The following is a 17,023-nucleotide window of genomic DNA, read 5'->3' as shown; positions in this document are numbered from 1 at the left end:
GACAGTCCCACAAAACAAAGAAAGGAAACAACTTTATCGCCGACCGGGATGGCCGAGGGGTTCTAGGCGCTACAGTCTGGAACCACTTGACCGCTACGGTCGCAGGTTCGAATCCTGCCTCGGGCATGGATGTGTGTGATGTCTTTAGGTTAGTTAGGTTTAAGTAGTTCTAAACTCTAGGGGACTGATGACCTCAGAAGTTAAGTCCCATAGTGCTGAAAGCCATTTGAACCATTTGAACAACTTTATCGCTTACTACATTTTCACTGTCCATACAGTAAAAATGTCGCAGCAGGCATGCCGTTTCAATTTACTACTGCTTTACTGCTAACTGCATTCGCGACACGTTTTGCAGACAGTATTCACATATACTTTCTGCAAAATTATGTCATCGTAAGATACGTAGTTTAGGAGATATGACATGATAAACATTTAGCTGCGTGAAAGCGAAACTGCAGGATGAAATTCGCTACAAATACAGGTGAAATGCCGGCTGCTGTGGCCGAGCGGTTCTATGCGCTTCAGTTCGGAACCGCGCTGCTGCTACGTCGCAGGTTCGAATCCTGCCTCGGGCATGGATATGTGTGATGTCCTTAGGTTAGTTAGATTTAACTAGTTCTAAATCTAGGGGACTGATGACCTCAGATGTTGAGCCCCATACTGCTCAGAGCCATCTGAACCTTTTTGAGACTTGGTACACGTGTTAGTTACCATCCCCAAGGAAATACTGTGGGGATAAGAACCACAACCTTCTGTTGGGCTAGCGGAGACAACGTGGAGAGAGAAGGTCTGAGGAGGAGATGGAAAGACAGGGAAAGGATGGAGGAACTGAACAGAAATAATACGAAGGAGAAGAAGGGGTACTCGGAAATGGACAGAAAGGAAAGAGGTGGATATGAACAGAGAGAGGGCCGGGGAGAATATGGACAAGGAAAGGAAAAAGGAGGAGATGGACAGAGAAGAAGGAGAATTTGGACAGAGAACGGGAAGAGGAGGAGATGTACAGAGATGAGGGAGAGAAGTAGAAGGACAGAAAAAGACAAGGGGAGATAGATATATAGATGGGAGAGAAAGAGATGGGCAGAAAGAGGAAAGATGGCGAAAGAGAGGAAAGATGAGAAGGGCAGATAGAGGAGGAGGAGAATGAAGAGGAGGAGATGGACAGCAAGAGGAGGGAGGAGGACATGGATTGAGAGGGAGGGAAGGCGATAGACAGAACGAGGGTTGAGGATGCGATGGACAAAGAGAGATGGCAGAATTAGACAGAGAGCGAGATGGGGTAGGAGGAGATCGATTGTCCATCTCCTTCTCTCTCATTTCTCTGCACATCTACTCCTTTTCCCTTTCCCTGTCCTTTTCTTTCAAATGGTTCAAATGGCTCTGAGCACTATGGGACTAGTCGTGGACTGTGCGGCTGGTCTCGGTGGAGGTTCGAGTCCTCCCACGGGCCCACGTCCTTAGGATAATTTAGGTTAAGTAGTGTGTAAGCTTAGGGACTTATGACCTTAGCAGTTAAGTCCCATAAGATTTCACACGCATTTGAACATTTGAACTATGGGACTTAACATCTGAGGTCATCAGTCCCCTAGAACTTAGAACTACTTAAACCTAACTAAACTAAGGACATCACACACATCCATGCCCGAGGCAGGATTCGAACCTGCGACCGTAGCAGTCAAGCGGTTCGGGACTGATGCGCCTAGAACCGCTCGGCCACAGCGGCCGGCTCCTTTTATTTCTCCCCTCTCTCAGATCAGAGAGGAGAGAGGAGGATACATATAAAGAGTGCCAAATTCTGCCAATTGCGGAGGACATTCAACAACTCTTTCAATCAACGCCAAGCCGAATAACTGCAGGCATCAGGGCCGGAGGTGGACGTACGCGTTATTGACTTGCTCAGTTTGTGTAGCACTTTTTCTTGAATAGATGACCCAATGTTTTTTACAATTGCAGTCATTTGTTTGGCTATATATATATATATATATATATATATATATATATATATATATATATATATATATATATATATATAAAGGTTCAAATGGCTCTGAGTACTATGGGCCTTAACATCTGTGGTCATCAGTCCCCTAGAACTGAGAACTACTTAAACCTAACTAACCAAAGGACATCACACACATCCATGCCTGAGGCAGGATTCGAACCTGCGACCGTATAAATATATCACATCTATCGATTTTCGGACAATTCCTTCGTGGTGCGTCTTATTTTTATGAGGTAGTCATAAAATTTTCACCTCGAAAAAGTAGTTACGTAATTAATTTTTTATTTGTTCAAATTTTTTGTCTGTTCAAGTTATACATATTGGTGCTGCGTTCGGCAACTTACTGTCAGCTGTCCTGAGCTACGGAACCAACCAACCTGGCCAACAGTCACACGGAACGGCAAGATTGGGCTGCACGCAAACTTGCCATATGCCAACGTAAATGATCGTGGGATAGTGAACACAAGTGTGGAACAGAATGGGAAAGCGTCCTTGATGACGAGGGTGTGGAGCGGTTGGGGTCGCTGGAGGCGCCAGAACAGCATCGTAATTGCTGCAAGCGCCGCTTCCAATTCCAGCTCCAGGGAGCGGCGGCGGCGGCGGCCGCGTGCGTCTGCACCCGCCCACTTTCTCCGGCCGCCTTTTTCCGCTGGAACCGGTTGCCGGCTCCACATTTCATGCTTGCTTACCCCTCTCCACCCCGCTGTCTTCCTCTCCGGCCAGCCCCCACCCCACTGGCTTTCTCCGGTGCGTTCAGCAGCGAAGAAATTTCTAAACTTCTCCAAATTAAAAAAGAAAAAAAAATATCGTGAAATCCTCGCCGTTTGCCAGACTCGCATCCGTCCTCGGACACGCCACCAGAATGCGGTACCCTGCTTCAGAGCGCAGACAACCCCTGCTTACGGCTGAGCCCGCGAGGTCGTTGTGGGGATCGCAGGGATTACGAAAGGAGGAAAGCGAAGATGCTGCTGGCGCTGGGGCCGCGTGTGCCGGGGTCACGTGCCGGAGAAAGGGAAAGCACTACGGGGAGCCGGGGCGGTGTAAAACTCGCCGGCGTTGGCGCGCAGCGGCTAGTCCACGGGACCACGAGTGCTCGGGAACCAGCAACCAGCGCTAGCACAGGACAGCGGGATGAGTGCGGTAGCCGTGAGCGGGAGTGTACAAGCGGCATGCGCCGAGAGGAAGGAGGCGAGCAACAGGTACGTCCCGTCTTAGTCCGAGGTCATCCCTAGCCGGCTGCTTCGCGAAATCGTCATAGAGTGAATGCACCACAGTCTTTTCACGTAATACAACCCAGTACGTTGTCCTGGACGGCGAGTGTTCAATCGCAGACGTGGGTATAGCCAGGTGTGCCCCAGGAAAGTGACAAGATTGCTTTTGTTCTGTACACGCTAACCGTTAACGACAATTGCTCTCATTAATATTTACGACAGTTCTAAGCTCATAGAGATTTTAGGTTGGTTTGTTTAACGCTATACGATCCGTAAATTATCTTGTATAACGTTTCTGTGTCGAGGAAATAACTGTGGCAATTGTTTCGCATACTTCACTACCGAGCGGCAGCACGTCACGCTCACACCAAGAAGAACCATAAACATTTCACTTTTCTAGTTTATTTGCCCATTTAGCATGTAAAACTCGTCAGTAACATGTCTCTCAAGGAACTGCGTTGCATTTGTTCATAATGTTGCAGTCTGCTGAAAACGTAATGTTCTAATTTGGTGTGTATAAGGGCAACCCGAGAATACCAGCACAGTTGAGGGTTAACGAATAGATCCAATATACATAAAAAACCGTGGAAAAGTAATGAGGACGAGAACATTCGTATTAGTATGTTGGTATCAGGCACGCAGCGCCGGAAGTTGCATGCGGCTTTTCGCTGATGATGCTGTAGTATACAGAGAAGTTGCAGCATTAGAAAACTGCAGCGAAATGCAGGAAGATCTGCAGCGGATAGGCACTTGGTGCAGGAAGTGGCAACTGACCCTTAACATAGACAAATGTAATGTATTGCGAATACATAGAAAGAAGGATCCTTTACTGTATGATTATATGATAGCGGAACAAACACTGGTAGCGGTTACTTCCGTAAAATATCTGGGAGTATGCGTGCGGAACGATTTGAAGTGGAATGATCATATAAAATTAATTGTTGGTAAGGCGGGTGCGAGGTTGAGATTCATTGGGAGAGTACTTAGAAAATGTAGTCCATCAACAAAGGAGGTGCCCACATCTCGTGGTCGTGCGGTAGCGTTCTCGCTTCCCACGCCCGGGTTCCCGGGTTCGATTCCCGGCGGGGACAGGGATTTTCTCTGCCTCGTGATGGCTGGGTGTTGTGTGCTGTCCTTAGGTTAGTTAGGTTTAAGTAATTCTAAGTTCTAGGGGACTGATGACCATAGATGTTAAGTCCCATAGTGCTCAGAGCCATTTTTGATCAAAGGAGGTGGCTTACAAAACACTGGTTCGACCTATACTTGAGTATTGCTCATCAGTGTGGGATCCGTACCAGGTCGGGTTGACAGAGGAGATAGAGAAAATCCAAAGAAGAGCGGCGCGTTTCATCACAGGATTATTTGGTAAGCGTGATAGCTTTACGGAGATGTTTAGCAAACTCAAGTGGCAGACTCTGCAAGAGAAGCGCTCAGCATCTCGGTGTAGCCTGCTGTCCAGGTTTTGAGAGGGTGCGTTTCTGGATGAGGTATCGAATATATTGCTTTCCCCTATTTATACTCCGCGAGGAGATCACGAATTTAAAATTAGAGAGATTCGAGCGCACACGGAGGCTTTCCGGCAGTCGTTCCTCCCGCGAACCATCCGCGACTGGAACAGGAAAGGGAGGTAATGACAGTGGCACATAAAGTGCCCTCCGCCACACACCGTTGGGTGGCTTGCGGAGTGTAAATGTAGATGTAGATGTAGAATGTGGATCTAGATGTAGATGTACGCACTGTATCTCAGGATCGATGGTCGGTATTCAGGAATATACTAAAATGTAGACTTTCACGGCTGGAAATGTCACGTCCATTATAATTATCCGGGCTGTTATGCCGAGGTCGGTTGATGAATTCTGTGTCAATTTCCAACGTTTCGTCCCCGTCTGCGGAGGACATCTTCAAGGGGGTCTGTAGCTCGAGGGAAGGTCCAACACACCCACTGGCTTGCTACTGAGCTGCAGACCCCCTTGAAGATGTCCTCCGCAGAGGGGGACGAAACGTTGGGAATTGACACAGAATTCATCAACCGACCACGGCATAACAGCCCGAATAATTATAATGGACATTCAGGAATATGTCAGGAACACCCATTCGAAGCAGAAAATTTTTGGACAACATGGTTGTGGAGAGAAGCAGCGATTTGTATGATTAATCAATAATTCAAGAACAGTCTTAATCGCATTTATTATTGTTATAATACCGCCAACCGGTTTCAACCCTACGTAGGGGTCATCTTCTGGGCGTTTACACCACTGGTCGACTGCTGATGGTGTCACTCCTGTCTACATAACGGCAGGAAACATAGATGACCCCTACGTCGGGTTGAAACCGATTGGCGGTATTATAATAATAATAAATGCGATTAAGACTGTTCTTGACTTATCGAAGCAGAAAAGCCAGTTAACATGGGCTCTAAAATGCATAATTTTTAGAGCTATGAGCACTTCTTCATCTTCGATACTGTGAAACAAACCTCTTCTACTGCAAGCTCTTTGCTTTCCGTATTTCCATATTTCCATATGGACCAAAACAAGAAAAAACTTCAGTAAACATGGACTCAAAAACGCGTACGTTAAAAACTATGATAACTTGCTCATCTTCGCTACTCTACTGAACAAGTACTCATTGTTCTAAAGGTACGCATTTTAGATCCCATGTTTACTAGACTTTTTTGTTTCGTATAGTCGCTCTTATCACATCCCTGAATACTGACCATTCCCACTGGGACACGATATATATATAAAACGATCTAACAGGTAGGGTGAGCAACAATCTGCAACTGTTTGCTGGTGACGCTGAAGTGAATTGGGAAGCGTAATCTTTGAGCGACTGTGGCAGAATACAGGGAAACTTGCATAGAATTTCTGTTTCATGTGACCACTGAGAGATTGCTCCAAATGTGGAAAAAATGTAATTTAATGCAGATGAGCAGGAAAAAGGATCCTGTAACGTTCGAATACATTAATAGTGATGCTGCTTGATACAGTCATGACACGATAAATCAGTCTAGTCTAAAAGCCGTAAATTCAACTGAATACCTAGGTATTACAAGTACGAACAACTTAAATTGGAATGATCACATAGAAAATGTTGTGGGGAAGGCTAACCAAAGACTGCGTTTTATTGGCAGGACACTTAGAAAATGCAACAGACCTACTAAGGAGACTGCCTACACTACGCTTGTCCGTCGTATTTTAGAATACTGCTGCGTGGCGTGGGATCCTTACCAGATAGGACTGACGGAGTACATCGAAAAAGTTCAAAGAAAGGCAGTACGTTTTGAATTAGCTTGAAATGTGGGAGAGAGTGTCACAGAAATGATACAGGATTTGGGCTGGACATCATTAAAAGAAAGGCGTTTTTCGTTGCGACGGAATCTTCTCACGAAATTCCGATCACCTACTTCCTCCTCCGCATGCGAAAATATTTTGTTGACACCGACCTACATAGGGAGGAACGATCACCATGATAAAATAAGGGAAATCAGAGCTCGTACGCAAAGATATAGGTGTTCTTTCTTTCCACGTGCTATACGAGATTGGAATAATAGAGAATTGTGAAGGTGGTTCGATGAACCCTCTGCCAGGCACTTAAATGTGATTTGCAGAGTATCCATGTAAAAGATGTAGATGTACATTAAATATTTAGCCTTAACGTTGCAAAGCGACTTGAAATGGAACAAGCACGTATTGTCGATTCTAGGGAAGGCGAATAATCGCTTGTAGAACGCTAGTGTGACCCATTGCTGAGAACTGCTCGAGTGTTTGGGATCCCTACCACGTCGGATTCAAGGAAGACACGGAAACAATTCAGAGGCGTGCCGCTAGGTTTGTTACCGGAAGGTTCGATTAACGTGCGAGTACTACGTAAATGTTCCGTGAACCGAAATGGGAATTCCTGAAGGGAACATTGCTTTCTTTTAGCGAAACAGTATTCAGAAAGTGTAGAGAGGTGGCATTTGCGACAGACTGCAAACCAACACGTATCTCGCATCGGAACAATGAGAACAAGATGAGAGAAATCAAGGCAATTACCGAAGCATATAGACAGGCGCTTCATTTGCGAGCGGAAAAGGAAAGGGATTGACTAACGGTGGTAGAAAGTATCCTCCGCCGTGTACCTCTTGGTCGTTCACACAATATGTATGTACGTAAGGACTTCAGAAAGTGAAATGTCTTCCCACGCTGAGAACCGTTGTGCGACAATAGAGACGTATTGTCGGAAGAGAGTACGTGTTCAGGGTTTGCTGCAGATGCAATTCCTCTGCTGTATGGATGACGGACGCACCACAGCGCGGCAGTGAAATGGCGCGGCAACGGGAAAGTACTCCAAAGTTGAAGCAGGCAGGACACTACTATTCTGGTGGGAAAAACGACTAAATTGCACACAGAAATTTGCACCGTGAAATTTTGACATTATATGGAACAAATGCAATGTCGTATACATTAAGGCCGGTGATATTTTTAAAACTGTCGGGATTCCGATATATCGATATTCAGAAGATGTAGTAGACGCCGCCGATGTATCGAAGAAAAGTATCGATATATCGACGTAGTAATACTGACTTATCGGTCTTTAAAAACATCGGTTGCATACTGGAAATGTACAGCCGTTTTTAGCGCTGTACATTTAAGTACTGACTTATTACTAGATATTCTGTACATTAACAAGCTAGCAGCCCTTAGAGCATGAATTGAAAGGAAAACCACGCACGTTCACGCTTTGTGATAACCACCTCGGTAACAATGGTAACTGCGTGTAAACGACAATAAAATGTGTCGCATGGGTCTGTTATTCGGTTTCGTCACGTATCAGATTTGTCTGGAACACTTCAAGTTGACTTTTTTTTTATTTCTGAAAACTCCAGCGACCTAGCAGTTATAGTGTCAAAATGACGTGGTGAAGTTATACGCTAGTTTCGGCGCCGAGCGCCTACTATATCAGCATTTCCCCTTACACGCCACCGTCTGCACTGAGCGAGGTTGCGCAGTGGTTAGCACACTGGGCTCGCGTTCAGGAGGACGACGGCTCAATCCCGCGTCCGGCCATCCTGATTCAGGTTTTCCGTGATTTCCATAAATCGCTTCAGGCAAATGCCTGGATGGCTCCTTTGAAAGGACACGGCCGACTTCCTTCCCCGTCCTTCCCTAATCCGATGTGACCGATGACCTCGCTGTCTGGTCTCCACCCCCACAGCAACCTAACGTCACCACCTACCACAAAGATCAATCTTGTCATTTAGATTTTTGTTCACCATTTTCATCCATTGTTTTGGCAGAATGCCGATGTGACGAAATAGCACACTGGTTAGGTTAAAAATTGTTTTTTTTTTTTTTTTTTAAATGCAACTGGTGTGCTATTTTTTCACATCGGAAATCTTGTTATTCCACTCACTCCGCCAGCCCCCCCCCCCCTCCCCCCAGTGCAAGCGGCCTTCTCCATTGTGCCACTTATACTTGCTTCACTCATTCAAAGAGAAAGACTGGGCGAGATGAAAGCTCAAAAAGTAGTAAGACTCCTTGACAACTGGAAGCAAAATTATGTTGTACAGTCTCAAAAGAGCTGTTTCAAACATTTACCGAAAACTACGAAAAAAAATAACATAAAAATATTGGCGCTCTATATTGTCATTTCCATATCGATATATTGGTATATTTTTGAATATATGTCACCGATACTTAACGATACTTTTGGAAAAGCTTTCGATATATCTACGTATATTCTATCGCCGGCCGGGTGGCCGAGCGGTTCTAGGCTCTACAGTCTGGAACCGCGCGACCGCTACGGTCGCAGGTTCGAATCCTGCCTCGGGCATGGACGTGTGTGTTGTCCTTATGTTAGTTAGGTTTAAGTAATTTTAAGTTCCAGGGGACTGATGAGCTCAGCAGTTGAGTCCAGTAGTGCTCAGAGCCATTTCAACCATTTGATATTCTATCAACAGTCCTAGTATCCAGCTGTAGTGAAACGGCGCTGCCAATTTTGACCAAGACCGCACAGACGCCGGTGACCTGATCGGAAAGTTCAGATCACGCACAATGCGATTTCAATCCTTTTAGCAAGCTTGCGGAAGTCCTGGGGAGAAAAGACTCTTCCAACAGTGTTGAGGACATTCACATGGCAGTTATCGAATGGGTTCTTGACCAAAGAGTGGCTTTCTGCAGTAGGAGAATTGAGCAATTAGTAGCACGTTCCGACTTTTGTTTACAGAGACTTGGTGCCTATGTTGAGAAAATATGCTGCCCATATGGTTGCACTGTCGGTCGGAGGATGGCACTCACGTATCGTACAGCCGTTACGGCGCCTTCCATGACCACCAGCGGCGTACGTCAGTCCCATATAATGCCACCCCAAAACAGCAGGAAACTTGCTGCACTCGCTGAACAGTGGGTCTAAGGCGTTCAACCTGATCGGGTTGCCTCCAAACACGTCTCCGACGATTGTCTGGTTGAAGGCATATGCGATACTAATAGGTGAAGAGAACGTGATGCCAATCCTGAGCGGTCCATTCCGTATGTTGTTGGGCCCATCTGTACCGCGCTGTATGGTGTCGTGGTTGCAAAGATGGACTTTGCTATGTACGTTGGGAGTGAAGAAGCGCATCATGCAGCCTATTGCACACAGTTTGAGTCGTAACACGACGTCCTGTGGCTGCACGGAGAGCATTATTCAACACGGTGGCGTTGCTGTCAGGGCTCCTCCGAGCCATAATCCGTAGGTAGCGGTCATCCACTGCAGTAGTAAACCTTGGGCGGCCTGAGCGAGGCATGTCATCGACATTTCCTGTCTCTCTGTATCTCTCCCATGTCCGAACAACATCGCTTTTGGTTCACTCCGAGACGCCTGGACACTTCCCTTGTTGAGAGCACAAAGTAACGATACGGACGCGATCGAACCGCAGTATTGACCGTCTATGTATGGTTAAACTACAGACAACACGAGTCGTGTACCTCCTTCCTGGTGGAATGACTGGAACTAATCGGCAGTCGGACCCCCTCCGTCTAATAGGCGCTGCTCATGCATGGTTGTTTACATCTTTGGGTGCGTTTAGTGACATGACTGAACGGTCGAAGGTGTGTCTGTGATACAGTATCCACAGTCAACGTCTACCTTCGGAAGTTCTGGGAACCGATGTGATGCAAACCTTTTTTTGATGTGTGTACGTAAGAGAGACTTTGTACCCTTACACCTGAATGACCTTCACGGGCGGGTATGATGGCGACCTGGGAGAGGTCCCATGTATTGGAGAGACACTGCGGTGTTTCTCCTGGCCTCATGGCGTGGGGAGCCGTTGGATATGACTTCAGGTCATGGCTGGTATGATCGGGGAGGGAACTGTGGTGACACAACGTTACCTCATGGACATCCTGCGTCCTCATGTGTTACCTTTCATGCCACAGTATCATGATGCCATCTTCCAACACAACAATGCTCGTTCATATACGGCACGTGTCTCTGTGAAATGTCTACGTGACATTGAGATAATCCAGTGGCCCCCGATACAACATGCGTGTTACCAGCTCATAAGTCAACTCCCTCTCAATGCTAGTATTCAGGCCAGCGTACCTCAGAAGAGGATATAACGAATGAGTGCATGTAAACAGCCTAGAGAGGGTGCAAAGTCGTATTGATAAATGGTCTCATATTCCCAAGTTCTTTGTAAATTTAATCACCGAAATAACATCACATGCACTCTCAACGCATGAAGTTTCAGTTCGGTGCCTCCTCCTCTTCTCTGGGTGCTTTATAGCCTTGCCACTGATGATAAATTCGAGGACATAGCCGCCACTGTATCAAACAAATGCCAGTAGAGTCACTCTCGGAAAACAGAGAGAGTCATGTTCATAGCTTCAAAGTAAAGGATCTTCTTAAAAATTCGACTAATGTTCTGGAAACTTCTACATGATGAAAATAGAAACATCTAGTGAATATTGTTGTGTTGGCAGAAGAGCCAACATCGTGTTACTAGTGGAGGCCGAAATGCACGCGTTTTAGCTCACGCAGGCTGGCGTGAAGAGGGAAGGACTATACTGACGTGAGGTCTGGAACATGACAGGGAATTAGAATTCAGAAAGCGGATGTACTTAGTTTGATACTTAACTTTAATCCATTAATGATGAACGTCGCTCTTTAAGGTACATGATTCACAATATCAATATCAATAGTAACTGAATATGGCGCCTTGCTAGGTCGTAGCAAATGACGTAGCTGAAGGCTATGCTAAACTGTCGTCTCTGCAAATGAGAGCGTAAGTAGACAGTGAACCATGGCTAGCAAAATCGGCTGTACAACTGGGGCGAGTGCTAGGGAGTCTCTCTAGACTAGACCTGCCGTGTGGCGGAGCTCGGTCTGCAATCACTGATAGCGGCGACACGAGGGTCCGATGTATACTAACGGACTGCGGTCGATTTAAAGGCTACCATCTAGCAAGTGTGGTGTCTGGCGGTGACACCACAAATATTAACTTACGCGCTGAAACTAAAAGTTTATTTTGGCGCCAGTTACGGTCCTAGTTCTTGCGGTTGCCGGTAGGTGTCTGCAGGGTGCAGTCCGTTCATTACATAATACGCGTCGAGTCGAGATGACGATAACACAGCGACATAAGGCGTTTTGAATACCAATGCAGAAACAGATGCGCTCATAAAATTTGTGACGAGTTCGACTGTCGACTGAATGTTTGCCATAACTCCGATGGAGAGCACATTGGACATTTGGGAAAGGTAAATGAAAATTTATATCCTAATCATAACTACAGAAGTATCCCAATGATCTATATGCATGCATATGAAAGATACACCGAAGAGCCCACACATTACGACAAGCTGCCTAATAGCAAGCTTGTTAATCTTTAGATCGAAATGTAGCAGCGATACAGCGTGGCATGGCTTCGACAGGCTCTTGGTTGGTTTCCGGTAGGGATCAGAAGTGAGCTCCGGACACTCGCTTTAAACTCTCCAGCCAGTCCTGTGACGTCATCTTTCAGCTCGCGGTTTCCGTGTGCCCGTAGACTCGACCCGTGAGTCATCGCCGCTGTCCACTCGTCACCTGAGGCTGTTCTCGGGTACAAGTGGACTCGACTCGCTCAGAGAGGAGAGCGAGTACACGACTTCGCAAGTATATGTAATCGTTCGGAATACCTTTCCGTCATTAATCTGTAAATTACTACTCATTTACTTCACACAAACTCGATTTAGGCGGTATAGACATTCCCAAATGCAAGTTAATATGGCACAAAATGTCCGACCTGCCTAAATGACAGAAGCAAGTTATGTACCAATACAATGAATGATCGGTTTGCAGTGAATGTCCTGTTTATACATACATGTAAGAGATAAAATTTTTTTGTAGACTGCAGTAAATTTATTTTAATATTTAATATCTATTCAGAGAATATCTAACAATTAGGTTGACATATACACACCTTCGAGGCCTTACCGAGTCTATAACGACAGTACCAGAAACATAACGTGAGTACGAAGTGCAATGGTGTTGCATTGATTTAATGTGCTACTTAGCCACAGAACACATGGAGGCAAAGTAGCAACCAGTCCACCACGCCGACAAAGGGGGAGTGCCCTAAAAATTTTTATCAATTCTTTTATAACAGATTTAGCTTCATTTTTTAGATTACGAGTCGATTGATATGTCACAGACTAATCGTAGGAGCAGTTTGCAAGTCGAGTTCATTATCTGCCTGTAAATCATGTCAAATAAATTTTCCCCGGCAATTAGGGACACTCATAGGTGTGCCTAGTAACATGACTCCCGGATCATGTGACATTATAATCTTCTGATGTATCATTTAATTAACATAGACTTGGTACAGTGCAGCGTATTACTGGAAGGCCACAATAGCCGCTAGTTTGAATTTCAGTTCTTTTTCAGCGGAGGAACACACGCCCCGATCAACGTTTTTTGCGGGAGACCTCCTATTCCAAGTGTCCAATTGCGAGGGCGCCGACACTGCCTTCACGGGCCGGAACGAATCCGCGAGAGGCGCGCCTATTAGGTTGGTGACGAAGCGCCTCTTCCTGTCGGCAGAGGTAGACAGTGTCATCGGGTCCTGGAGAGTGACGGGAGACACTCAGGTCGAAGCCAGTTCGTAGTAGGTGTAAGTTTTTGACCATCGTTCGCGAGTGAGGTGGCACCATCATGTACGAATGTGCATGCTGGTTACATCATAATGGCCATTGATCGCGCTACGCAATGCAGCGTGGTCAGTAATCAGTTTCCACGTGCCGGCCGGTGTGGCCAAGCGGTTCTAGGCGCTTCAGTCTGGAACCGCGCGACCGCTACGGTCGCAGGTTCGAATCCTGCCTCGGGCATGGATGTGTGTGATGTTCTTAGGTTAGTTAGGTTTAAGTAGTTCTAAGTTCTAGGGGACTGATGACCTCAGATGTTAAGTCCCATAGTGCTCAGAGCCATTTGAACCAAGCCAAGTTTCCGCGTGCTAATCCGTAGTAATTCCGACACACGGACCTAAGAACTCCATTCCAATCCCACCCTAAACATCTTCACCAGCACATTCCTTCATCCTGTCACGTCCAAATGTCAAGTTCTTCATTTATAAAACCCTATCGTTCAAACCAGAACTGTATCTTCCCAACTTCGATATATCACATCTCCTACCCTGCAATCTTCAAGTCCTTTTCTCCCAATTTTCACATCCACCTGCCGCAAAGACTACCTGCCACAACATTAGGTTCTAATGCCTCCCTGCTCGCACAAATCCCACCACGTCCCAAACAACCACAATCCCACTACCACACACTGATTCTCACTGCTGTGAAATCACAATGGGAGAAGTTGTGTGGGAGCGAAATTCTGATCCCGACTCACAGATTCTGAAAGTCCAACTAATTAAAAACCACTCCTGACCCACATTCTTCATCCGTGTCTTATACGAAGACCCACCATCCATCAAAATGGAGCGTGCACATGTGCTACTGTAAACACAAAGTAGAAGCTTCTTTCCAGAATGAAATTTTCACTCTGCAGCGGAGTGTGCGCTGATATGAAACTTCCTGGCAGATTAAAACTGTGTGCCGGACCGAGACTCGAACTCGGGACCTTTGTCTTTCGCGGGCAAGTGCTCTACCAACTGAGCTACCCAAGCACGACTCACGACCCGTTCTCACAGCTTCAATTCCGCCAGTACCTCGTCTCCTACATTCCGAACTTCGAAGAAGCTCTCCAGCATACCTTGCAGAACTAGCACTCCTGAAAGAAAGGATATTGCGGAGACATAGCTTAGTCACAGCCTGGGGGATGTTTCCAGATTGAAATTTTCACTCTGCAGCGGAGTGTGCGCTGATATGAAGCTTCTTGATTGCAAGTGCAAGCCTACAAATACAATGACCATTTAAGTCCAAATTGCAAAAACCCTCCCATATGTCCTCACTGCAAAGCCTGTCACTTGAACAAACAGTGTTGTAATTGACTGTCCCAACACCTGTGTAACATCTGCAACCAACCCCGTCCCACCTATTCGTGTAAGGGTAAAACTAAACCTCCTCCAGCCAAACTGAACTGACTATCCAGTCGACACACCACCACTTCTAAACAATTCCCTAGTCCTGCTTCTACCGATGAAAACATTACCATTGTTCTTCGAAATGTCCACCCATTTGGTTGGCTCAGAGAACTATGGGACTTAACTTCTGAGGTCATCAGTCCCCTAGAACGTAGAACTACTTAAACTTAACTAACCTAAGGACATCACACACATCCATGCCCGAGGCAGGATTCGAACCTGCGACCGTAGCAGCGACGTGGTTCCAGACTGTAGCACCTAGAACCGCTCGGCCACCCTTCACCCATTTGAGAGTCCACCTATCCACCTTCACGTCTCAATGGTTGCCACTCCACCTATTCCTTAAACTACTCTCACTTTCTGTTTTCAAGTCTTAACACCCAACTTTTAACAGTCCATCCAGCCACAGCCTAGCTAGGTCCCTCCCGTCATCACAACCTTCCCACAATCACATCCAACAACCCTTTCTTCTTGTTCACATCTCCATTGTCAGCACCAACACATTATATGGAGCTGGTCCTTGAGCAAGGAACGACATAAACATCATCGTCAGTAGCTCATCGCCTCCAAGCAGCTCGCAACACGTCAACTTCACTAAATGAGCATCGCCCTGTTTTTAATAACATCATCTTTTTTCACATATCTTTGTTTTAATTCGACTTTTTATGCTGTCGCACACTCTAGAACGAACAGCGGCTAGGTCGCTGCTGCCTGTCCGCCCCGAACGGAACAATGAAGTGTGAATGAAGAGGAAACAATACTACTTGGAGACAAGTGCTCCAAATGTCACCCTCCCCCACCCTTTCGGACACCTATGCTTAAGTCTATCGACATACTGAAGAGCACAGGCAAAGACAGGTGTTACATACCTAGGGAAAGTAACAGGACAGAACTAATTCATAAATGATATCGGATTAGGTGCCACTTCTTAGCTCAGCAAATTGTAAGCACCAATTCGAAGAGTTCGTTCATACATGGAGCACTCTCTCTTTCAGCTCGATAACGGCAGACCACACACGAGAGCTGCGACATCTCCAACAATCCGATGCGTTGGGTTCCCTGTCATCGATCATCCTCTATACAATCACGACTTGGCCCCATTCGTTTTTCATCCGTTTCCAAAAGTTTAAGAACACCTTCGAAGATTTCACTTTGAGCAGAAGCGAGGTTGTGACTCCGTCAACAAAGTCAAACATCATCAACAAACTGGTCTCTCGTTGGGAAGAAGTGTGTTCGTCACCAGGGTGACTACGTTGAGAGATAAATACATAGACATGAAGAATAAAAATGCAGAATGTTCATAATGTTTTTTTTTAAATGCTTTAAGAGTTTTCGCATAAAAAACTCAGAGGCGTTACTTTTCAGCACCCCCCCGTAATACGCAACCAAAATTGTGACAACTCTCGTATGTAAGCATGAAGGCATACTGCAGTCAGTAGTGGCTGGAACAGCTTGTATTGATCCGCGCGTGCAGAGTCGTGCGCACAATTAGCTATATTTCTACAACACACATAACTGTAAATGACAGCGACAGCGACACACCAACATATCACATCCGACCAAACGAAACGTTGTCGCACAGTATCGTGACATAAATTACCAGACTACAATTATGACGTTTATATGAATGGGCATTATGTTTAAAATGATCCGAATGCTTTCTTTAATGATGAAATAACATTTAAAACCGGCTGGCTGGAACACACCTAGGCATTCTTTCCAATATTTTATTTCCTTAATTCCATACTTCTTTTACGTATGGTATAGAAGTAGTGGATGTATTAATACATACTCGCAAGTAAAATGTTTCTAATTTTCGTACTTGCATTCAGAGTTTGATTTTCTCAATGTCGTCTGTCCAGTATTGTGTTAATAGGCAAATGCTTGATAATGACCATGCGGTTGAAATTAAGCAATAGCAAATAAACGTACTGCATAAAGTTACAGTCTCTGCGGAAATTCCCGGGTTCGATTCCCGGCGGGGTCAGGGATATTCTCTGCCTCGTGATGACTGGGTGTTGTGTGATGTCCTTACCTTAGTTAGGTTTAAGTAGTTCTAAGTTCTAGGGGACTGATGACCATAGATGTTAAGTCCCATAGTGCTCAGAGCCATTTGAGCCATCTGCGGAAACATATCTTCATTTAACCAGTATGTGGTGCCTGTAGACGCACTTATGAAATAACCTAAAGAAGGTTGTAACTCGAAATCGTCAGGAGTCTGATGACGATGGTATGCCAATAGTAGATCAGTCTTTCACAGACCTTTCAGAATAGCTC

General features: G+C 45.8%; 1 protein-coding gene across 2 annotated transcripts in view; it reads left to right on the top strand.

Moving 5' to 3' along the window:
• The first annotated feature begins 3,089 nt into the window (after nucleotides 1-3,089).
• LOC126474936 (luciferin sulfotransferase) overlaps nucleotides 3,090-17,023 on the top strand; it is a 76,905-nt gene continuing 62,971 nt past the window's right edge. The window contains exon 1 of one of the 2 annotated variants that reach the window (XM_050102450.1): nucleotides 3,090-3,201. In XM_050102450.1, coding sequence (XP_049958407.1) covers nucleotides 3,134-3,201 — 68 coding nt within the window. In that variant the 5' untranslated portion in view covers nucleotides 3,090-3,133. Of the gene's footprint in view, nucleotides 3,202-11,798; nucleotides 11,934-17,023 lie in introns of those variants that run through there. The other variant, XM_050102451.1, reaches the window with a different exon arrangement.

Source organism: Schistocerca serialis, chromosome 4 (genome assembly GCF_023864345.2).
Source record: "Schistocerca serialis cubense isolate TAMUIC-IGC-003099 chromosome 4, iqSchSeri2.2, whole genome shotgun sequence".
Lineage (NCBI taxonomy): Eukaryota > Metazoa > Arthropoda > Insecta > Orthoptera > Acrididae > Schistocerca > Schistocerca serialis.
This window is presented reverse-complemented; position numbering and strand designations above follow the sequence as displayed.